Here is a 24,579-nt window from a genome sequence, read left to right as displayed (position 1 = left end):
AGACCACATCTCTCAACAGACAACAACATAGCATTGTTACAAAGCATGCATGCATGCTGCTTGCAACGCCTATAGATTTCGTTTGGATTTCAGTGTTCCAAGTGTGAGTTAGGTAGGTAGCCAAGCTCCACTGTTTCCTGGACTCGTTTAGTGCAAAACTGAGAGTGAGTCTCGAAGAGACTAGAGGCACACCTATCCCACAGCACTAAAGAGGTTGTTGATCTGTGGTGTCTCTCCGCGTTCACAAGAACTCTCCAGCGCCAGCTCCCGGTCTCCGCCTATCCGGCTGACGCCACTGCTGCCTGCCATGGGTTGCGCGGCGCTCGCACACGCCCGTCTGTTACCACGCAGCTCTGCACGGACCGGTCGGCGCCGCCCGGCTGACCTGCCGCACCGCCACCCGGTGGAGCCTCCCGTGGCACCCGGCGGGGCCCCAGCGCGGCGCGCACTGCCGGAGAGCGACGGCTCGGCGCCGCGCCGCGCTCGTGTGCCGTCGCTCGCCCGTGCCGCCGGTGCCGGTGCCGCCCCCTCGCGGCGGTCAGCGGTCGGCAGCGGTGGCGGTGCGGCGCGGCGCACAGTCAACACTCGGCCGGCCGGGTGGGCTCACGCAGTGTCGCCATGGGACCGCTGCTGGTGACGGACTCGGTCTCGGACTCCCCGGGCCGGGCCCATGTCTGCTCGGGGGCGGCCGGTGGCGCCGCGGGCCAGTCGCGGTCGTGCCGCGGGGCTGGCAGCATGGAGCGCTCCACTCTCGGCGGGTCGGTGTCGGTCGCGGCCTCCGCGCCTGCTCCGGTGACATCGCTGGGTGATGGCGCCGCGCTGACCGCCGGTCTGGACTCCAGTGGGGACTCCCTGCCGCGGTGTGAGGACTCAGACCAGAGCGGCCCGTCGGCTGTCCGACACCGCGAGGACAGCGGGTACGCTGCCGGCAGCGAGCGGCCGCGTGCCGCCAGCGGGGACGCCGGTCGGGCGGACAGCACGCTGACGGACCTGGAGCGGTCGGCCGCCTCCGGCACCGACAGCGGCAAACAGAGCGGTGACGAGGAGGACGACGTGTTCGGCGCCGATGGCGAGGAGGAGGAGGCGTTCTGCCGATGCGAGCACGCCGACTGGGAGTCGGACGCCGCGCCGGCCGCAGACTTCGGCACCTCGGTCGAGTCGTGCTACTCGGCGTGCAACTTCTACTCTGCGGACGCGGAGTGGTCGAGCTCCATGATGGACTCGATGTACAGCACCAACAGCGACCGGACGCTGCTGGGCGACTGCCCGTGCCCGCGGGACGGCGACTGCTGCTGCGGCCAGTCAGCGCCTCTGGCCGACAGTCGCTCCGAGTCCGGCTCGGACGCCGACGCCGAGTCGGAGGCCGAGGACCCGCGCGGCGTCAGCATCTCGGGGCTGTCGGAGCGCATGGTGCGCCTGATGGCCAACGTGTCGGAGAACCTCTCCGAGCGGCGCCGCATGGAGGAGGTGGCCGGCTCGTTCCACGCCTCCAGCCCGCGCCGCCAGGAGTCCCTGTTCAACAGTCTGGGCGGCGCACAGCCGTGCCGGGTCGGCAACAAGGAGCTGACCAAGAGGTACGACACTAAGGACGTGCTCGGTGTGGCGTTCGAGCAGGCGCGACAGACGCGGCGCATGTGCGGCGCCGGCGGCGGGCCCGACGCAGAGGACTTTGGCCGCTTCGCCCGGTTCTCCGAGTGCGGCTCGGAGCTGTCGGCGAGCAGCAGCGAGCCGGGACTGAACCGCTCGGCCCGCGAGCGCACCTCCTCCAGTGAGCTCAACTCCAGCTTCGACACGGTGTCGGACGACTACCTGCTGGAGGCGGTGGGGCGCGAGCGCGGCCGGCTGCACGACCGGCTCAGCTTCAGCTCGGTCCAGTCCGACTCCAGCATCGAGGTGCTCGACCTGGAGACCACGGGCGACTTCCCGCGCGGCTTCCGGTTCGCCGGCGCGCCGCCGCTGGAGCTGCCCGAGCCGCTCGCCCGCCGGGAGCAGCTGGCTGACAAGCTGCGACACGTGTCCGGCGAGTCGGCGCTCTCCCAGTCGACCGTGGTCGAGTCGCGCGAGCGCGAGCTCGACGCCGTCGAGGAGATCGAGGTGCTGGTCGACGAGGACCCGCCGCCGGCCACCGCCGAGCCCGGCAAACGCAACCTGCTGCACCGCTTCCTGGACATGACGGCCGACCTGCTGGCCGGCGCGCCGCGCGAGGGGGACGACGTGCGGCCGCGCGCCACGCTGGCCCGCTCCAACTCGACCGTGGACCGGCGCGGCTCGGTGTCCGGGCCCCGGTCGCGGCCGCGCGCCGCCACCGTCCACTGCCGGCACTGTCTGAAGACGCGCGAACAGGAGGCCGAGCAGCGCTGCCGGACAGGCAGCTGGCAGCCGGAGCTGCCGACCCAGCCGGAGCGACCCGACACGGACGGCACCGACACGTGAGTGGGGAGCCGCGGACGGCGGGGCCCGCCGGTCCGCCCGCCGACGGTGGGCGGGGCGTGTTGTTGTGGTCGCGAGCCGACCAAGGTCACCGAATTCCATAAATAATGGAGCTGGTTCAACAGCTGATGGCATCCACCGACGTCAGAAAGAGGGGTCTCTAGGTCACTGACCACATCTCTCTCCTCTTCCTCTCCTTCTCTTACTCTCTACTGTTTTTTAATTTCCTCTTTCTTTATTGTTTTTAATTGGTCAAGAGCTATGGCAGCTTAGGGAGAGAAGCAGTATTTTCTTAATGCTCCGGAGCGTATGACGTAAACTTTATTCGCTCAATTCTCCAGTCGTTCGAATTCACAAGATAATGTTGACCTGTTCATCCATCTTTTACTCTGGATATGGATTCTGCAGGTGAGCTGGCGATCGATCCGGTTATGGCACGGGGTGTTGCCGTTTTTCGTGTTCCCAAGGCCGGCTGGATATATCCATCCGCCCTGCAGATCAACAAGCCCGCTTGTCAGCCTTCGCCCGGAGCCCAGCTGAGCTTTTTAGAGAGCAGGCTCGTTTCAGCCGCCGTGCCACGGACGGGCAGTCGACCCTGCTCGGATTGGGGTGTAAAGCTCCGCCGAAAGTTTGCTTTTCAAACTCGCCCGCTGTTAAGCCCGGGTAAAAGTTTGGACGACCGATGTCGGCAGTTTCGTGATTGGATTTCACGATAGCTAAATTGACGACTGTTTTACCCGTCGCTAATTGTAAATGCACAATGGCTATCGACCAAGTTAGCTGTGTCCTGGGCGGTGCCGAAAGTAGTCCAATGTTTGCCGCTCTTCCAGCTAAGTGGCTATTCCAGCAAGCGTATAGCTACTAAAGTCTTCTCTGGATGGCCCCGGCGGCCCTGTTTTGAATCCGAAGATTGCGTGACGCCGGCTATACGAGAACTTTGTCCCGAGTCAGAATACCCCGGTCGGCAGCTATAAGGTTGGGGAGACTGGCGCGCATTTCTCCTGATGGCTCTCAGTAATTATTTGGATCAAATTCGCTCTGGTGCTGGTTTTGACTAGTTGTTTTTACAACTGAGTATTTCTTTTATTGTTTTGTTTGGCATTTTACCCTTTTCCTGAGGGCTAAAATTGCCTTGAAAAACTTTGATGTTTTGATATTGCATGATGCTGAGAAGCTGATTGATTGTTTTTATTAGCATGTCTCTAAAAGCAAATCTGAGCAAATTTTGGCCGTCGCTCTAAAAGTGTACATGAAGATTGAAGATGCATCATAATCAAATCCTGGAACAACTGCCCGTAGCGTCAATCGGGGCTCAGGTGTTATGTCGACAGAGGTATTGTCGCTTGTATCGTGATGGTATGGGGGATGTATCGTGATGGTATCGTGATGGTATGGGGTATGGGTGTTGGGGGACCGAGTTAAGAGCAGACGCATTCTGCCCAGGCGGGCGGCGGCGGTCAGTCTGGAAACCTTCTCGATCCGGCGCTTCCCGTCTCGGTGTCGGCAGAGTGGGGGTCGTATGTAGTCGGGCCGGACGGGCCAGGTCAGCACCGCTCCGGTCAGCGGCTGTGGGCAGACGGGACGGCAGGAAATGCTGCATCGGCGGCCTCCGGGCCACTCTAGGCGGCCAATAGTGGCCTCCGGTATCGGCCCGCTCGGCCATATGGGAGTGCAGTAATTTGGACAGGCTTTGACCAGCTGTAGCGCTGTTTACATCGGCGCAGTACGATGGCCGCTGAGAGAGATACGGTAGCGTTTGACTGAGCATCTCCTGGTAGCTGAAAGCATCCGCAATCCCTCATACTTCTCGACATCTTTGAATTGAGAAAATGCCAGTGATAAGATTTGGGTCACACTACACCACCCACTTGGCTGGTGGGCGGCGCTGTGCCCCGGCATCCCGGCAGAGTGCCACTGCCACCCTCTCGGTCTGTCGGTCGGCGCGCTGAGCTGTTGGTGTCTGCCATGGGGGCGTGAAGATGGGTTTGACGGGTGGCGCGCGGTCCGATCGGGCCGCGGCGCCGGCCCTGTTCGGTCGATACCAGCCGTGACGGGCTGATCCAGACCAGGGTCCGCCCGGGGTGGAGCGGAACAGTCTGACCGGGCCCCGAGCCGACCTCTCTCACACCGAGAATAGCCGCTCAGCCGGCGCTGCAGGCCGCTGGCGCCGGGGACCCGGCAGCGCCGCGCCGCCGCCGCCGCTCCGACCCGCCCGCCGCTGACGGTCGACATGTGGGACCTCGGGGACAGGCGACAGCGCGGGACGGGGGACCGCGCTCCGACCCAGCGCGCGGCCGGTGATGATGTGGGATTGGAGGGCCACCCGGCAGTGACGGCTCGACTACGAGTGACGTCCGTGACGGCAGACTATGACATGTGTGCAGAGCGGATGAATGGCTCTGCTCAGCTGGTCAAACTTCTGACAGCCAGCCATTGGTGGAAAAGTGGAACTAGCCTAGACTGTCTAATTCGAGAGCAAGCCTCATCGCCTGCAGATCATTCGGATTTGTGAGTTAGTGGCTCTATCACTGGATGGGATAATATTTACAACTAATGCAGACCGTTCTGGCAACAGTCGAAGACCGACAGTCAATATGGGCTCGATAGTCCTTGACCAGCATCAGGCTAACTAATAGTATTGATCGGGTTGTTGCATCGTGCTTGTCTGATGTTACACCTCGATGCGACAGTAGGGTAATCAGAAACACGGATAAAAGGAACGGCTAGACTGTCCGCGTGCCCGATTAGTTAAATTTTGATAGGCTAATGTGGTGTGGTTGTAGGAAATATGACAACTGAATAAGGATTATGGTGGTCAGAAAGGAAAGGTTATGTATGGTTTAAAAGCTATGGCCACGAAAACGTACTATCCGTCTCTTTGGTGTCGTGTGTGCCAGACGGATTGAGAGACAAGTGCCATTATTTGGTGCGCTGTGAATGTGGTGATACAAATTTATATAGAGACGACCTTTGTTACCGCAGTAAAAGTTTACCAAAGCCTAGTTGAGGCTTTCAGAGGCAGTAGCCAAAGTTTATCGTGTTCTATCGAAGACTGACATACTGTAAGTTGCCTTCGTTCTATTAACCAGCTCTATCGGACGGAAGTTGTCGGCGGGCCGTGAATCGAGCACAATCGCTCTGGTCCAAACTTGGCGCATTCGTCCGTCTCTGTCATCTCACCGTCGGAAATCTGGAGTTCTCGCCACGCCATTTGACGACCAACAGTCATGCAACGACGGCTTTTCATGCGGCTTGCCTCGCTTATACATGCCTGGGTAGTAAATGTATTTGTTTTTTATGTTATTGAGCCTCATGCCAATTTGATTTGACTGGATCTGCCCGTTGAACGACAGAAGGCCGTCGATGTTACTGTGTGTTGGCGGAAAATGACATTTACATGTATCTGCGATAAATTTTGAAACCAAACTACAGACTAAATAATATTTGTCTTCCCAAGCACAAAGCACATGTGGCAATGTAAAACTATGGCAAACTCTGGTGGTGCGGCACGACGCACATTGAGCTCCCACTTCGTAAACATGGACTCCCTTTCGGTCTCTCCCAGCCACTTTTTCCGAACACGACACCAGAAAAGGACCGAATTTACTGAGCAGCTGCTCTCTGTTCCGGCGCGGCTTTGCTCGGTTTTACTCGGCTTCTCAAACAAAGTCAGCGCGGCTGATCGGATTGGCGCGGCGCAGCGCGGGAAGGACAGGCTGCCGGCCAGATTCGTCAATATCCCCGGCTCTCGGCGGCGACTTTACGGGCGCGGCGTTAGCATGGTGTTTGAGAGCGCCGAGCTCCGACAGCTGCGACAGCTCGTCCCAGCGCACCAGCAGCCCGTCCCGTCCCGCTGGCAGCTCGTCTCGTCCCGTCGGCAGCTCGTGTCGGTGCTGTAAAGTCGCCCAGCGCCGGGTGCTGAGATGCGCCCGCCGCCGCTAGCAGTATACGTCACTCTGAAGGAGATCATGAACAACGGAAGGCCTCGGCGCGGCGGGCGGGGACGGGCCCTCACCAACCGAAACCCACAGCTCGCGCCCATTTCAATTTCGTTATTTCTTTGCCGCCCCCTGGGTTTGTTATTGGAATCGTATATCTTCACACCCGTTATTTAATTTCAATATTGAAATGAAAGCACGAAACACGAGACTGTTTTTTCTCTCTTGAAATTCACAGACCGAGTTATCCGTGCCGTGCAAAGTGATACCCCTCTGGCACAATAAAGTGCTCCGCTGGGAAGCTCAAGTAATAAGACGGATGTGAACCTCGCAAAATGTTTTGAATCAGACGCTTCAATATTTTGGCTGGTTAGCATATTGGAGTGTATTATGTTTTAACTACGCTAATTCATAGTGCACTGTGCAACCATATCTTCATCGACTTGGATTATCTCAAGCGCCTCTCCAAGTTCTAATTCAATTATTGCTTCATGGGCATTTTTACCTGGACCAAAAAGCATTCACCAAGTGCTTCTAGTGCTCAATAATTTGCGAAAAGTAGCCGAGTACTGTTTCCTTGCAATCGCATTAGTGTATAGTTGCGGTCGATGGTTTTTCTCTGAAGTGGAATCTTCCACAGCTGAATTTGGACAGCGCTGAAGGAAACCATGCAAAGCGGGGCAGAAACGGGCTCTCGTCTCTCACACCGTTAGTTCGCATTTGGCAGAAATATGTTTGTCGCCCCTCTGGCTTTTAAGTAAAACAGTCGGCGTTTCTAAGATGTGTTTTTGCGGTGTGATATTTAAACAGACGGATTTTCTCAGAGCTGTTTATGCGTGCCGCTGATTAAAGCGGCGTGCGGAGTGGCGCCCGTTTGGACTGGGGCTGCCCGGAGACACGGTGCAGGCCCGCAGTCGGCCGGACACGTAGCGCGCTGGTTATTCGATATATTATCACCGGGCCGGTCTCCGGGGCACGGCCGTCTCGACGAGCTCTGTGCTCGCCACGCGAGCTGCTCGATCAGCTTATCGCCGGCCCGACCCGTGTTTGAAGTCTGCCTCGTTGGCAAAGTGACGCTGTCCAATGGAACCGATTGGCTCGAAATTGTGTGATTGATCACAATCACAGCTCGTCTGTGAGATATTTCAGGTTGCAGCTCGTGCTCAGTGCCGAGTACAATTTCGACACCCGGTGTGCCCATCCGGCCGGCTGCTGCGCCGGCTCTCTGCCATGCATCCCGGTGGACCCGGCCACCTATTGAACCGCCGACACACGGTACTCGGTCGCCGATCGGCTGACCCGTTCCGAGGTTTCATTCACCCCGGCGGACCCGTCGGGCAGCGTGTGGAGCTGATAACGGCTCGACCGGATGCCGTCCTCTGCAGGGCTCTCGGCGCCGCCCAGCCCACCGGGACAGCGCAGAGGCGGCTTTGTGCCGCGGTGCTCAGCTTTGTGCGGACGGTGCACGTGTGTGTGCGTGCCCGCGTCACGGCAGCTCCGAGCTGGCCGCGGCTCCGAGCACGTGTGAGCTGTCACATTCAGTGACGGGTGACGGTCGGCGAGCGGAGCGGACTGTCCGCTGGTGCAACGGTCCGCTGCTTCTCATTGGTAACGCCGACTGCCGTCCCTGTGCTGATGTCCCATTAGGAATGCCAGCGTCATTTGCTCCTGGTCCATGTAATCCGTTTTGACAGCTCGTTGGGCGGACGGACCGACGACTGACAAATTTGGACCGGATCGGACCGCTGCTAGTGACGGAGAAACACAAACCGGTTCTGGTTTCGGCTCCTTTGCCTCGCTATTAAAGCACCGGCATTTTTACAGGCCCGCAAGCTGTTACAACAACTCCCTCGGCAACCGTTAGAAGACGACCGGTAGTTGATGTCTCAGGACCGTAGGAGATGTCCTGTTTTGGTAACAGTCTCACCCACTTGCTGTTTTTCTGGGAGGAATGTTTATGGTTCCAGTGGAGCATGTGAATTGTGAAATGTTTATCTGCCTGGCAATGGAAAACCACTTGACAACACTATTTTTCGTCGGGCTCGTTGTGACTTGTTGATAAACTGGTTGGTTTGGGTTGGTGATGGTGTTTGGCTGCGTTGTAGCACTGAGTGGTCCCAGTTTTGAACCACGTGCCGGGCCGCGGTGGCAAATGTCAGCTCAAGGCTTTCTAAACTGCCGGTATGGCGAAACCAATCTGCGATGACGTGCGCCTTACGTGCGTCTGACGTATATCTGACTGTGCGTTCGGCGGTGTTGGTTTGACGCCGGTCACGGGGAGTGCGTAACTCGCCGTCACTCAGGAGGTCACCGGGTCACTCTCGCGGGTCGAGTACCCGCCGGTCCTTCAGGCCGCTGTGGGCACACAGTGCGCTGAACAGGCCGAGGTCCCCGGGGACCGGTGATCTGTGCCGGTCCTTCACCCTGTCCGCCTCGGACGCCGCGCGCTGCGCAGTAGCCGCTGTTGAAATGCGACATAATTTCATCGGCACTGTGCGACTGCGGCCTGGACACCAGCGGCTGAATCAGTCGGCAATGTGTTGCAGCGGCGTTATTATTTTTGTAGTCCCGTGCGTCTCGATTTGATATCAGCTCACAGCGAGCGGCCGCCTCCATCCAGAGGGATCAGCGGTGGTGAATGGGCTCTCCTATCTACAGCCCGGCTCGGAGCGGGTCATTCCCTTTGTCCTCGCCATGGCTCAGCCCCTTCATTATCCCGGCTCTCATTAACTGAGGACGCCGCAGTAGCTCGGACCGGGAATTACGCCGTATCCGTTCCACAGCGTAATTAATATAATATATCACGGAACTCGAAAACGCCACTGGCCGCCGCTTCATCGTCTCGCCTACATTGAGGGGTGGGCTGGTTTGTGTCTATGTGTTGGCTTTCCGGCTATCTGGCTGGCTTCCGCGACTAATGTGACATATAACTGGGCGCCGCGCTGCGGTGTTGGCGTGTGCCACCGCTGATATGGCGCGCCATTCTGCACTGAGCGGCGCCCTCCCGCTGCCGCCGTCCACACGGTAAATATTGACACCGCCCGCGGTCGGCCGGCAGCGCAAAAACCCGCCGGCCGGCCCCGCTACTGCCGGAGACCGGTGGAGCTGACCCGTATGGATGTAGCAGTTCAGCACGACCACGGTCACGCGCAGCACTTCCACGCCCTTCATGTCCACTTCTTCATCTAGGTCCATGTCCCCTCCAACATGCACGTTCGACACATCCAATTCCAGTCCCACGCCCTGACCCAAGTGCTCCATGACCGCCGCCGGTCAGGAACGGCGTATACGCACCTGGTACTGCCTGTGTGCGCCTGATGCGCAGCACTGCGGTCGACCTTGCATCAGACGGGGGCTGTGACGCTCGGCTTGAGCCGTGACGCACACAACCGTCAAAATATGGGCATACTGAGATCTCCCTCTGTCGCAGCACCCGCACTACATGTGCCGTTACACGCTCACAAGGAAGATCGGCTGTTGAACTAACTTTCATCAGTTGGGGTCTATTTTAACTTAAAACTTCTCAACACGGCTGACTTCGTACCACACTTTGCATGGCAAACTTGTTGCAGAGGCATTTATCGAGCGGTTCCCGGTAAGCTATTAGTTCCAATGGCTTAGGCCGATTTTAAAATGAACGGATTTCCTGCAATGTTCATGCTGGCTTGGTAAAACCAAACTTAACAGTTTCATCAGCGTTCCCTTTTTAGCATTCATCTAAGCATTTCTTACTCCTACCATGGAACACGTATGTACGGCGCTGTGACCTTATTGGTCTCACGATGCTGGGAGTAGCGGCGCGTTTTCGGCGTACTCGGGTGTAAGCTCGGTGGTGTTCCCCGGCGCGGCACGGTCGTACTCGGGGATCTCGGTCCCGGTTAGGGTTGGGTTGGAATGGTTCAGCCGGGATTAGTTTACTGCTGGAATGTGGGGTGTCAGCTGTCACGCTGGCGTGCTGCGTCACAACGTCCGGCTCGTGGTATTCTAAATCACAGCGGCATCGAGCTCTGAGCGGATTTTCCCGCATCGGGAATCATAAAATGTCCATGTCATAAAATGTTTGTAATATGCCCTTTATCATTTTGCGGCAAAATACTTATTATGTGTTATCCGACTGCGAATTTTATTCGTCTCGGGGCCCTTCTTTTTAGTGGGCTATCTTTTGATGCTCGAAGGGCACCGTATATATCCACTGAAGACGCCACTCCCCCATCCACTTTCTCAGCCCCCCCCCCCTCCACATGATGTCGTCTCTCCTTTCCCTCTTGTTTCGCGCGGATCGGCATCCCTGTCCCTTGATGCGCGGATTGTGTGGATAAGATTCGTGACGGACGCGGATAGGTGGGATGATGGCGTGCCAGCGGTTGGCTCTGATATGTGATTTCTATTATTATTTTTCTTTCAAAACAGCCTATCTCGAGGCGGTCTATGCGCCACAACCTCCTAAGGCCTGGTCGAAGGCGCGACAGGGGCTCCATACAGGCGACACGCTATAATCAACAGACCCCTCCTGGTGCGAAGGCCGCCTGCACCCCTGTGGCGACAGGCACCGCCCCACGGTGCTGGCAGCGAAGCGAATTGTCTTTTGCAGCCTGTCGATGGCCCTTCGTGCCGGCGTGCCACCGCGCTCAGCGTCTGCTCGTGCCGGGAGGTGTGTAGCGGGCGTATCGCCGCCTCCTGAAACCCCTGACACTTGACCTGACCTTTGACCTCTGACCTTAAACTGCATGACCTCGAACCTCTCACTCCTTAACCCCCAAACTCTGACTCCCTGGTCTCTTATCTGTGATTCTTTTCCTCTAACCCCCGTCTCTAACTTTCTGACCTGTGACTTGTAATACATACTTGACCTCTGACATTGACCCTTGTGTTCTCTGGGAATGAATGCCGCTGACCCCGCTGACCGATGTGTATGTGTGTATGTCACCTGTGTCTCATTGGGCGCTCCTCTCTCGACAGAAGGAAGAGTGAGAGTGTGTAGAGGTGACCCCGCGGACTGTGTTCTGTGTCTGACTGGGCCCTCCTCTCTCGACAGGGGAAAGAGTCAGAGCGTGGAAAGCGGCGGCGGCTCGGGTCAGCGGCCGGCGGCCGGCGGACGACAGTCCTCGGCCATGGCGGCACCGGGCACAGGACCGGGCCTGGCTCAGCGCAGTCTCGACTCGGTCTGGCCGCCCAGCCTCAGCAGAGGTGAGTACCGGGTAACTGGACAGCTTCAACAGGCACGGGTGTCTTTATAGTAAGCGTTCAGCTAAGGTGAGTGTCGAGCCCGCGCAGAACCTGTCCTCGCCGGGGCTCCACTCGAGCTGCGGCGCTCCGCTCGAGCTGCGGCACTCCCCGGGGGGTGCTGAGCGTCCTCACCGTCGCGGGCGGCCCGGTCTTGTCAGCGAGTGTTTGCTAATGTCGGCGCCGTCCGCCTGTGGACAGAGCACTTGGCCCTGATTAGTGACGACGGAGGCGGCGGCGATCGAAGCCGGGGTCGCGCGCAGCCCGGACCGTCCCAGCTCCGAGCAGAGAAACTCGGACAAACCCCGAACTCTGGCAAACTGTGACGCCCATGGTCTATGGTTATCACTGTGATCATTGATCGGCCATTCATGATTGTTTTGAGTGTCTTCTCTGCCGGTTCAGCATCTCATTTCAGCACAACTCAACTGCTTTTCTCAATGTGTCTCAGCTGCGTTAAGAAAAAAAGTTGTTTTGGTGCTCATAGAATTGGACATTCCAGTTCGTTGGTGTGGAATAAGCACGAGATTGGTGGTGCATTGATATGAACTGCACATGTGTTGGCCAGAATATCTCATTTCAGTCGCATTTTTCACAGCTCAGTTTCTTTGAAGGTCTCTTCAGTAAGAGCCAAGTAAACCGTCTTACATTAATCAACTTGCTCATCAGAGGGACAAGGATTCTATGTAAAAGACTGCTGTGGATCTTATTTCTCCTTTCCATATTTTGATGACGAATGAGAGGTCGTGAATGGCCTTTTAACTTCGCTTTGAGAGCGGATACTGCCTTAATTTATTCCCTAATGCTTCCGGGTCATACACTGAGGAGTTATTACCGAGTTCTCCTGGCTATCTGCTGGTTAGAATACCTATGTTACTGGGTTCTGTATCCAGTGTCTGTTTCTGGGCCCAGCAGCTGGTCAGGGTCCTTTGCAGGATCCCGCGGTCGTCCAGGGCCCGTTGCTGGGTCCCGTGCTCGGTCAGACCCCTCCCTCTCTGTCCGCTGGCCAGGGTCTGTTATTGGATCCCGCGAGGCGCGATCCCGTCAGGCTTCTATGGGTCTGTACTCGGTCAGGCTCTCTGTATTTTACCGCGGGACCTCTCTGGGTCCCGCGGTCGGTCAGGCCCCGTTTCTAGGTCCCGCGGTCGGTCAGGCCCTGTTTCTGGGTCCCGCGGTCGGTCAGGCCCCATTTCTAGGTCCCGCGCTCGGTCAGGCCCCGTTTCTAGGTCCCGCGCTCGGTCAGCCCCCCGCTCTCGGTCCGCCGGACGCCGGCGCCGCTGGCAGCCGCCGGTCCGGACGCATTTCCTGCGGAACTCGCCGGCCGCCAAATGGCGTCGGCTGCGCACAGGGCGGCGGCGGGGGCGGGGGCGGGGGCGGACCCTGGCGCCGCCAGTGCCGCCGTCACCCGGCCGGATGATCCGACATCGCCCCAGATCACGGACCGCTCGGATGGCCGGGCTGTCCGCGGCGGCCCCGCTGTGGTCCCCTCGGTCCACGACGGGGACCACAGTGAGGCTCCCTGGGGCTCTGGATAAAGAGCCCCGGATTGAATCCGTCTGTGTTGCGGCTTTAGCCGTTTAGGCTGCTGCCGGCCCTGATTGGATGGAGCCGTGACCGCTGACATTTTCGGTCGGCCGGTTCGGCGGGGTGCGGTCGGCCGACCGTGGCCACCGCCGACCGTGTTGCGACCTTAAACTCAACTTGGCCACCAAATTCGGCCCGTTACCAGGAATGACAGATCTGAATGACAAGTCGGGACCGGCGCAACAACTTCGGTGGAAGAGGGCAGGTCATTGGAATCCCAAACGGTAAAATATTGGAATGAAAATGAAGGCGATAATCATGCATAGGTTGTTGCCGTCAGATCGGAGGCTGGATTGGATGTCAAGTACGCTTTTATGAAATGCATGTCCACTCGAATTCATATGTTTGTGTGGTTAGTCGCAGATGTATTTTTTTCGTGCCGTCTGTGGCGATAATCAGTTCTCCAATGGTATCACGCTGCGGCGAGAAAAGCTGGAATCCAATATGCACCTACCCGTGCCGTCTCCCATTGTCACTCGTTCCTGCCTACCGGCTGGCTGTAGGCGCATCAGGAATGCTCTGCGAGAGAAGAATATTGCGGACTCGTTTTTACAGCGAAATAATACGTAATGGCCTACTTTCTTCCAGTAATTATTTCCTGTGGCCTTCCCACTTTTTAATCCAAGCTGCGCTGGTACAATGCTGCTTTTCGTGTTGTCTCAGCCCCTGTGTCATCTCACCCAGCCTTCTCTGATGTCCGGGCTCATCGCGAAGTGTTGTCTCCGTGACATGGTGTCACAATACCTACCGTGTCACCTCTGTGTCCAGTGTCAGGGTGTCACGGCGGTGTCACGCAGGGCCTGTCACGGCGGCTCGCCACGGCCCGCCACCTCTGTGTCCAGTCGCCGGCCGTCCGGCCGCCCCGGGTCGGTCGCTGCCCACAGGCCCCGTCGCTCGCTGACCGATGGCCGTCGCCGTTGAGCGATGTCTCTCGGACGCTGCTGCAGACGGCCCCGCGCCGACATCCATCGACCCAATGACACCGAATGGTATATCTAATAGCTGTCCGGCGCTGTGACGTCACCAACACCCGGTCCATCAGCCGGGCGCGCCGCGCCGCGCCGACCCGCGGGTCCCGCCCGGCCGGCCGGTGACGTAAATTATACCCGGTGATATATCCCGACCTTGACAGATATGTCGCCGCTGATGGCGCTATATCATTTCCTGAACAGCGGTTGCCGCTTACGGAGCGGCGCTTAATTCGTGGGTTCGTGCGGCTGACCGGTCACATTTAGCCCGGCTGGACCGCGCCGCCGCCGGGGCATCACCCCCGAATGGATCGAGCCGCTCAATAGGCGGCGCGGGCCGGCAGGCCGCGCCCATCGGCCAGCTTGTTTGTCTTCACAGATTTCCTCTAAGTGATCCCAATAGGGCGGCCGCGCCAGAGGAGACGCATCGCACCCTCAGAGGGAAAGATATAGAGTCGCTACGGATTGGAGGCGACCCTGCGGTCGCCGGCCGAATCTCAGCTTGGACGGCGGCTGGTAGGTGGCGCTGGTAGGCGGTTCGGTGCCGTGATTTAGAGCCGCAGCTTGCCAGTATCTAAATTGGTCTGTCTTGCAGCAGCAAAAGCTATAAATCTGCCTGATTTGCTGATGCTATCAGTCTGCCACGCTCTAGTGCAGGCGTGTTTCATGAGCGTCCGGCCGTGCGCCTTTCTGTGATGCCTGCCTTTGACGAGAAATATGTAGGGGAGAGTGGGGAAAGATGCCCAGGGTTTGACTATGTCAGTATGTCATATATTATTCGAAAATGACGGCCGGAAAGCCAAAACTTGGAGTTTCAACGGAAGCCGACATCCTTTTGCTCCAAAAATATCACACTTTCGTGCCTGAAATATGATAACTTTTTGCTATGAAGCCTTTTCCTGAAGAAGTCAAAGGGGGCATCTTACCCCACAGGGTGGGAAAGACGCCCCCTGGCGTTGGGTAAGATGCCCCCTGCACTATAAGTGACATAAATAGACACGTGAATCGGCTGAACGAATCAGTAGTCCCTTCGAGCCCGCAGTAGACACCAAACGTCATCGTAAGGGCCCTCAAAAGTAGTCGTAAGCGGCTTCAGAGGTCATCGTTAGGGCCATCATAGTCCAGCGTGGCCAAACAAGCCTCCGTGGTGGCGTTCGGAGACCACTGTGGGGCCCTTATAGGTCTTCATGATGCTTGAGGGCCCTCGAGCCCATCGTGGGGACCTCGATGCCAGCGCGGCCCGTGGAGCCAACGTGGGAGCCCTCAAAGGATGTCGTGAGGAGCCCTGGAACCAATAATGGGGCCCACAGAGGCCGTCGTGAGAGCTCTCAGAGTCAGATGCCGCCCAAGAAGTCGCTGTGTGGGCCGAGAGACCGGCATGGGGAGCACCCGATCGTATGGAACTCTCAATAGTCCTAGATCGGATTTTGTCTCTCATCACAAGTATGTAATAAATGATTTGACGGGCTGCTTGAAGGACAGCCTACGGATTTAGGGGGGCGTCTTTCCCCATCAGGACAGGGGGCATCTTACCCCAAGGTACCGAAGTAACATTAAATCAGCACAATTTGTTAGCCATAAAACTACTACCTGAAACAAACTGTTTGGGACACAGTACACGCATGTTAATGTATCACGACTATAGCAAGGGACGCAAAAATTATCTACCTTCTTTGATATTTACAGTGCTTTGACGCCAAAATATTTTTTGAAAGCAGCAAATAAAAAACATGCAATCACCAGCCAGCCGTTGCCCAACTGAGCTTCGCAAATTCTTGTGCAGTCAACAAGGCAGGCTTCCGCTTTACGCTAAGAACATTAATTTCCAGGTTCGATTCTTTGTTTCCCCGCTAGAGGGGGTGGGGCGTCTTTCCCACCCTGGGCATCTTACCCCACTCTCCCCTACATACCTACTGGCGACGGGACAGGTAGCGCTTTTCTTAGATAGTTCAGAAGTGGAATAGACGAGAGTCACGTATGTTGGACGCAAGGCTCCCTCACAAGCTGCTGTAGGCATCTTTGATAAACGTACCTAACTGGTCGGCGGTCGCTTGTTCAGAAAACAAAATCACTTCTCGCCATCGCGGGCGCAAGTTCAGCGTAGCTGGCTCGCTAGGGAAAGCATTGCGGTACAGTATGTTTTCAGGCGACTTCACTAGCGACATCTGTGAAGAGTAATGTAAGCTCTGCTTTCACCGTCTGTTCAGAGGTGACCGCCAGCTGCAGATATTGGCAGCCGCCGTGGGCGCGATCTAGCCCGTCCTGAGGCGCGGATCACCCAGCTGTGATTACGACCTCGACCATGATAGAATTACTCTCCATCGGCACAAGGCTAAAATCAATTTCTTTGTTAAGACTGTTTCGGACCCCAGTGCCCTTACAGCCGTACTTTATCCTAGCCCACCCCGCCTGCCAATGTGCGGGTGCCGTCTGTTTCCATACCAGCCGGACGGCGGCCATCTATTCTCATCGGAAGGCTGAGTGCGGCGGGAAAGGCGCGTCGCTGACTGATGCTCCCGCACGCCCATCGCGCCCCTCCACGTGTGGCTGTTTGCCAGTTTTGCCGCGTGGTGGCGCTGAGATGGAGAGAGGACACCGCCCGCTGCCCGCAACTGCGCAGACAGACTAACCCGGGCCTGGTCTGGCCCTTAGGACTGAAAGCGGTGTCATTGTGGGACTATGTCTGAGTAGCTAAGCTGCTCTATGAGCCGAGCGGGAAACAGATGTCTTCTGATGCTGGAATGGTTCTGAAGTTTATAACAGTGGTGCTTCAATGTTCAGCAGCTGGTCTGAATGGTATATTGCTGCGCCGGCACTGTTTCTGGAAGTTGTATCGGCTGTCGATTTGAGGAGTTTAAGCAGCGGCGGCTCTGGGAGGTACCGTCATCTCGCTGAGAGACCGCTCTGGCCGTGAGTGGTCGGACGGTCCCCGGGGGAGCCGCTCGCCTCAGATGTGGCTCGGATCTGTTTGCGGAGGCCTCGTCAAACCGCAGCACCGAGAGGCGATGGCTGACCGCCGCGGCCGCTCCGGGCGGAACGCCGCGGCCGCTCCGGGCGGAACGCCGCGGCCGCTCCGGGCTGAACGCCGCGGCCGCTCCGGGCTGACCGCCGCGGCCGCTCCGGGCTGACCGCCGCGGCCGCTCCGGGCTGAACGCCGCGGCCGCTCCGGGCTGAGCGCTGCGGCCGCTCCGGGCTGACCGCCGCGGCCGCTCCGGGCTGACCGCCGCGGCCGCTCCGGACTGAACGCCGCGGCCGCTGCGGGCTGAACGCCGCGGCCGCTCCGGGCTGAACGCCGCGGCTCTCCGCCACCGGGGCTGCAGCCAGTGCAGCCACAGCCCACAGAACGCTGCTGGTCGGACTGGTGCTGCCTCTGGGCAATGAGAACACTCGACTGATTTGAATAGTCTCCTGTCGTGTAGGATCGCCAACATTGAATCCTATTAAACATCGCACGAAACTTAGATTGTCTTCTGTTAGCGGCCTCTCAGCTGGTTACGATAATCGAAAAGCGAATGGGCCAGCAATCTACTCGACGAATTGAGCTATTGTCACTAGCCTGTCACCCAGGTCTTCTATCTGGGAGGATAAGGAATATGTTCGCCTTTCCTGTCCTGTCCCGTCCTGTCTTGTCCGGGTCGGGTCGGGGCAGGTGTCTGTATCCCATGTTCCGCCTGAGAGGACAGGGAATCTGTTCGCCTGTCCTGTCCTGTCTTACTCTGTGTCCTGTCCTGTTCTGTCTTGTCCGGGCCGGGAGAGGACCGGCCGCGGCTGCCGCGGCCGGACACAGCGGTGGCTGTGTCCCTATGGTCTGTCGTGAGAGGACAGGGAATCTGTCCGCCTGCTCTGCGCCCCTGCCCTTCCCTGTCCTGTCCTCCCGGGAGAGGACCGGCGGTGGCGGCCGCGGCCGGTGGCTCTCGGCCATCGATCGGGGGCCGGGCGCCGGCAGAGCGGCCGCTGGCGATCGATGACGGCGCCCCTGGCGGCGGGCCGCCGCAGCCGGCCGCTGCCGCGCGCGCCCTGTGTGTGTGTGTGAGAGAGCTGCGGCAGACCGGACCGGGCAGGACGGGACGGACCGCCGCGGTCCAGCGCGCCGCCATGCGGCCCGCGGCCACCGCCGACGGTACGTGACTCCGCGACTCGCGAGTCCCACTCACTGACTCCGACCCCCGGACCGCCCCCTCCCCCAGCACCCGAGTCAGACCCACCAACTCACCGAGTCAGGCTCACCGTGTCCAACCCGCCGAGTCCCACCTGGGCTCACACCCTTCATCATTTGAGTCCCTCCCCCTTTTCAAAGCACCCCATCTACCGACTCGGCTATAACGCCTTTCGCTGTTTCTGGACTTCTAATTCGGCGTCCATGGCCTGCCGTTCCTGCCGGCTGTCGGCCGTTCTGACCTGGCGGCGCGCTGAGCCCTCCGATAGCCGGCCGGCCGATCGGGTCCGTGCCCCGCCACAGCGATGGCCCGTAATGGGCCGTTCATTACCGACCGTTAGCCGAAGTGGTGGGTCTCCCCGCTCCCAGCCCCGGCCAAGGCCGGTCGGTGCCAGTTGCGTGCAGGTATGGGCCGCGGTCGACGGTTCACATCCAAGGCCAGGGACGAGGCTTTTCGTGTCGGACCGCGCGGCGCCGCCGGCTCAGCCCAGCTGACCGACCCGACTCCAACTCAGGGCGACTTCTGCTCAGGCCCGCTACGGCTGACTTGGTCGGTACTATCGACATTTACCTTCATATCTCAACAATATGAACATAATTATAATCCCAATCCTGGGGAGTCTTTACCGACGTAGATGGAGGGCCATTCCAGTACCGGGTGCTGGCTAAGAGACGATCCAATCACCATTGCTTGGCCCGGCCGAAATCACGTCAGGTAAGGACTACTCGTAAGACACGTGACCGCTGTCCAAAGTCAGGTGTCAGTGAGGGCTCTGGCCGTGTCGGGCGTCAGCTGAGCTCAGCGTCACGGTCATTTAGTGACAGGTCCCATGTCGTGTGTCGTCGGAGCGATTCCTTGTCGTCAGCTGTCAGCTGATGTCCGTTGGCGTCCGACCGGTTACGGTTAGAGTCCGCCCCAGCACCGGCTTATTGACGCCCCAGCGTCAGCTGATGTCCGCCAGCTCGGTCCGCGGCTGGCAGTGAGGATCGCTCACTGTCCAGCGGTAGGGAATGGGAATGATATCTGTGCAGCCTCGACCGCCGGCCGAGGCCGTCACTGGCGCTCTCTGTAAAATGTCTACGGCCGAGCGGTGTCTGCTGGGACCGCCGCTTTAGGGCGGCCCAGGAGTGACTCTTCTACACCGCGGCTCGGGTGGAGTTGTTTTTGAACACCCGGTGGGATGCGGTACTAGTTCAGGGCTACGGAAAGCTGGCATTGGACTGTGGTCGATTGTGGAATTGTATTAGCGGTAGACTACCGGATATTTTCTGTCTGACTCAATGCCGATTACATCTTGCTTCTGTCGTTATCATGTTCTACGGTCGCCATTTATAAAAATGCTCAAATTAATGACTGCTCGTGTATGTCTATAACTCACCGTATTGATTTGTCCCGTGTTTAGCCCCATTTTTACACCGGCTGTTTTTCGTTGCAGGGTCGTCGACGGCGAGCCAGCCAGAGAAGCTGGACAAACCCCCCACGCTGGTCAAATACGCAGTAAGTGCCGGACGGCCACACGCGCCTGGGCCATCAGATAGAATCAGAGGTCTCTGTTTGTCTTTGGAGTCTGTCGTCTTCGTCCTGCCAGCCCGATCACATCGATCACTGTGTCTTATCTAAGGATGCTCTCGTTCCCTCAGAAATGCACGCTGTGTGGTGGCATCTGTGTGGTATCTGAAAAAAAAAACATCGAAATCGCTTATACATGCCTTCAATATGAGTGTTTACTGCTCGCGTTTGCTTTTTATCCGTTCATTTTGTCATCACCCCCTGGCCACTCTGCAGTGTTTCTCACACCGCCTGCCATTTATAAACACGGCGTGCTCACTGCGCCGCAATGGCCGCGGCGGCGCAGTTGTGTCGTGTTCGGTCGCCGGTCATGTGCGCCGCATTGGTCGGTCGGCGCTGACCATTGGTCGGAGCACTGGTCAGAGTGCCGGCCGCTCGGCTGTCGGTCGGCGGATCGAATTGCGCCGGCAGGCACGTGCACGGTCACATGGTCGGCGGTATTTGTCGTTGGAATGCAGGGCCGGTCGGGCGGTATACTAGACATACGGGAGGGGGGGGGGGGGGGTAGGGTTCGGTGGTTCACGGTATGTCATAAAGGCAAGAATATCCACATGTGCTCAAGAAAAAATTTGTACCATAGATGCTTCGAAGGATGGGAAAACTGAGTTGGCATTTAGGTATCGGTGTGAGTTGTGGCAGGACTTGCTCATCTTTCTCTGAAGAGACAAAACCAGAAATGCTCGGGTCCAAACCTTGCAGCGCTTAGAATGGGAAGCCCCTGTCAATATCCTGTGGTTCGCGTCTATGTATAAGACCCGAACTGAAGTCCCTGCTGTTCCCCTAAACTCCGTCCGTTTCTCGGCCAGTCTGCCTCGGTGACTGACACTCCACGTCAGTGTATTCTGGGGAGTTATGGGCCGTTCGGTGCCGTGCACACCGGCCCACCGATTCCCTGCGGCCAGTGGCGGGCTGTGTGTTCACACTTCACCGACCGTCACCGAGACGGACGGACGGACCACTGCTCCCCGAGGGACCCGCCCGACTCACCGTCCGGCCGTCCGTATCACCACTGCACTGCTGCTCTGGCGTCCTACACTTCTGTGTCCTGCCATTTTACCTTTCGACGTGCTGTTATTCTGCAGTTCTGTACCCATAACGCCCCTTATTTCACTCCTATCGTACCTACATTCCTATTTCCTGCCTTTTTGCTCATTTTCCGTCGAAGCCCTTTGCTGGTTACCCACTGTCCTCCTGCCTCATCCTGCCGTCCTGTCCCGTCCTGGTCTGTTTTCTACTGTCCTGTTGACTGCTCCGTCAGCCTGCCTCTCTGTCCTGCCTCTACGCCGTTTTTCTGTCCCGCCTCTCCGTCCCTCTGTCCGCCTCTCTCCCCGCTCTGTCCGCCGTCGGGCAGGTTTGTCGATCAGCTGAGAGCGCTCCCGCCGAGGGGCTGTTATTGGCGAATTGGCCGGCCCCAGAGGCGGTACCGATCTCAGAGACGCAGCCGCGGCCGGCTGGATGCTGAGCGTCCCAGTGGCTCAGTGGCTCCGCAGCTCAGTGGCTCAGCGCCTCAGGAACTGAGCAACTCAGCAGCTCAATGGCTCCGCAGTCCAGCGGCTCAGCGGCTCAATGGCTCAGCGGCTCAGCAGCTCAATGGCTCAGTGCCTCAGGAACTCAGCAACTCAGCAGCTCAATGGCTCAGCGGCTCAATGGCTCAGCGGCTCAGCAGCTCAATGGCTCAGTGCCTCAGGAGCTCAGCAGCTCAGCAGCTCAATGGCTCAGCGGCTCGATGGCTCGGCGGCTCAGCAGTCCAGCGGCTCAGCGGCCCAATGGCTCAGCGGCTCAATGGCTCAGACGGCTCAGCGTCTCAGCGGCTCAGCGTCTCAGCCGGCGGTGCCGTAGGACGCTGAACATCGATTGGCCTGTCAGCGGCAGCAAAACTCGCCAGACGTCTGAACGCCTCGCTGCCGCGGCGCTTCCCGCGTCGGGGTGTCAGCGGCCGGTTTTTACTTTCCTCTGCGATTTCTGCGCGCAGCTGGGCACGAAATCGTCCGACTGTGCGGTGCCGTTCCGGCGCCGAGCACTCGATCCCGGCTGCTGTGTCCGCCGGCGCTGGGCGTCGCTCGTCGGTCGCGATGGCCCGATCGTCGGTCGACGGCCGCTGCTCGTCGTTTGTCGGGGACGCCACTATCCATCATGCGGGCGCTCCGTGTGGCGTCGCGCGGCGCCCGGCCCCTATTTGCCGTGCATCATAGACGACGGGAGCCGGCCGGCCGCGCGGCGATCTGGTGCCGGACCGGCGCCAGCGACGACCTAATGTCGTTCGGAGGCCGCCCGCTGTTCTTGGCAGAGAGACAGGCCTCTTTCTCTCTTTCTGTCTCCATGCCTCGCTCTGTCATCTATACATTCCCTCAACGCTGATTCATATGATCGTGCCTGTTTGCTTTGCTTAGTAATGATTGCAGCTCATTCAATCCAATATCAAGGCCTCGGTTAAACCTCAATGGCACACAATTTAATGGGGAAGCTCCCTTTCTTTTCTTCCGTCCATGCCCTATCGAGGCCCATGTGACCGTGCTGTCGCTCAATTTCGTGACCGCTGTCTGGGACGACGCCGCTACCTCAGCAGTCGGTACTCCGGCTGATCGGCCGTTCGGTCCGGAGCGGCCGAGCGGTCAGCCCGTCTCGGCAGTCGCCGCACGCGCCGCCGGAGGCCCGAGAAGCACCACTCATGACATTGTGTTGATCTGCGCTCATCCCATCAGGGCGAGTGGTGCCCGTCTGGCCGACGTCCTCGGCACGGGCGTGGCATGGATGCCGGCCGGTCAGCCCCCTCCCGTCCCCCTTCCGGCGGCGGGGGGCGGCATTGTGTCCCGGGCAGCCAGAGTCGGCCGGGACCGGCGCAGTTTCCGCAGGTCTGGAAAAAACCGGTGCGGTTTTGCTGCGTCGATCGACCCACGCACAAATATTACTCACGCGCTCATAAACAGAGCCGAACAATTTGGTAGCTAGTCGTCTGCAGAACCTACGCGGCCATGTATTATTCCTGCAGTGGTCGGTGTTGGAACCGCAGAAACGCGCGCGCATTGCCTCGTCAGCGGACGCAATGGGTGAAACTCCGAATCCATGTCGGCGATAGCTTTGAGCACACCGATGACCGGCCGATGGCTGGAGTGACGTCGGAGGCGGATTTATTCAGCGGACGCGCGGCGTTGCTCGTGTCAGCGTCCGCCGCCAGGAGCGGCTGAGCCGAGAAGCCATCGGGCGCCCCGCTCGGACGGGTGACATTCAGCCGCCGGCGCCGCCGGCATCTTTGAACTGTCATCGGTGGCAGTGGATGACGGATGTCACCAGGAATGTTGTCACTGGAAGGGTGCCTTGTGGTCGCTTTGGGAGCAGAGCATTGCTCTAGTAGTTTAAGCTGATCTAGATTTGTGTTTTGAAGCTGCGCATATTGAGTAGACGTATTTGCACTTTGGTGTGCTTTTGCTGGAAGCTTTGAAGGCAGGTGGCTAACGTGAACATGTTCAAGGCTGATACAGTGATGCCACGCTCTATTTCTGCCGCGGGGTTATACTCGGCGGCGCTTCCCCCACGCCCTGTGCGGCTATGCACTAACTGGAGACTCCATGTACGGACCTGCGGCGGCGACAGTACCTCCGGCCGGGGTACGTACGGCTCTCCAGTAAAAGTCTTGTTGGTTTTGCTTTTTCGGACATATCTGGTCCTATATAATGGTTAAATGCATAAGTATCAACCCGGATTATGTGTATGCACATTTACCACGAGACTGTGAAATTTCATCGTTGTATGACAAATACTTTCCGAGATATCCACCAAAAACCTCATTTTCTGCCGTTTGGGGTATTCTGGCCGCAATCTTCCTGGGATCGCCTATGACATCCATGGTGCCACCTAGCGAGAGGGACGCGGAAACACAGAATCATGAATGAATCGAGCGCGTAGTAAACGGTGTATGGAAGGGAGACTCGGCAGAGGCTATCCGGGTGGCCGGCGCGCGGCGCGCCCTTAGGCATCGGCCGACCCTTCGGACCGCGTGGGGTCAGAGGTCGCGCTCGGGAAGTCTCGGCTCTGGGTTTTAGCACTGTGCAGTCAGGAAGGGAGGGGAGGATAGCGCTAGCCCGACTGACTAGTATCTCGGCTGATTCGTGTGGGGTGGAACGGATCACAGAACGGGATGGTGGCTAGTGGTGGATGATGGGATGGTGGTTAAGTTAGTGCGTACTGCGTAGAACGTAGCTGAACATGCTTTTTTCATGGCAAACAACATGCAGCATAATGTGCGGGATTATGCCAGAACTCATACAAAAAGAAACTAATATTTCGGCCGAGGGAGTGGATGAGTGCCGTGACAAAGCATGACGATGCTGACAAAATCGGGATGCTTGTTTGCTCCCATTTTTTTTTATTAAGTTTTAAACCTAACATGCAGCGCTTGATCCAAACTTAGAGGTCCCCGACTGACCTTGGACCTTAAAATCGCACCCGTCCGGTGCGCCACCTTTTCTTCAGGGGCGCTCTTCTTGGTTGTATCTGTTCTTACCAATAACTAAAGCAAATCGAATGTATAATAAAAAAGGCATACCTCAAACACAGTTTAATTCACATCCGCTCGTGTGCATACTTGTTTTTACCTATACCTTCTCGCATCATAATATATCACTTCAGTGCTTAACCTTCAACGGAATTTTGGGTTTTCCATATACCCGGCCGAGGGGGGGGGGGCGATTACGACCCCTCTCCGTCTTTTTG

The 24,579-nt window shown here is 58.2% G+C and overlaps 1 protein-coding gene across 7 annotated transcripts in view; it reads left to right on the top strand.

Moving 5' to 3' along the window:
• The first annotated feature begins 600 nt into the window (after positions 1-600).
• The window catches only part of LOC122386136 (oxidation resistance protein 1-like), a 67,553-nt gene continuing 43,574 nt past the window's right edge, over positions 601-24,579 (top strand). For all 7 annotated transcript variants that reach the window (XM_043375027.1, XM_043375026.1, XM_043375025.1 and 4 more), the window contains exons 1-3: positions 601-2,429; positions 11,404-11,555; positions 19,736-19,797. In XM_043375027.1, the coding sequence (XP_043230962.1) occupies positions 619-2,429; positions 11,404-11,555; positions 19,736-19,797 (2,025 nt within the window). In that variant the 5' untranslated portion in view covers positions 601-618. The remainder of the gene's footprint in view (positions 2,430-11,403; positions 11,556-19,735; positions 19,798-24,579) is intronic.

Source organism: Amphibalanus amphitrite, unplaced genomic scaffold (assembly GCF_019059575.1).
Source record: "Amphibalanus amphitrite isolate SeventyFive unplaced genomic scaffold, NRLGWU_Aamphi_draft 000241F_arrow, whole genome shotgun sequence".
Lineage (NCBI taxonomy): Eukaryota > Metazoa > Arthropoda > Thecostraca > Balanomorpha > Balanidae > Amphibalanus > Amphibalanus amphitrite.
This window is presented reverse-complemented; position numbering and strand designations above follow the sequence as displayed.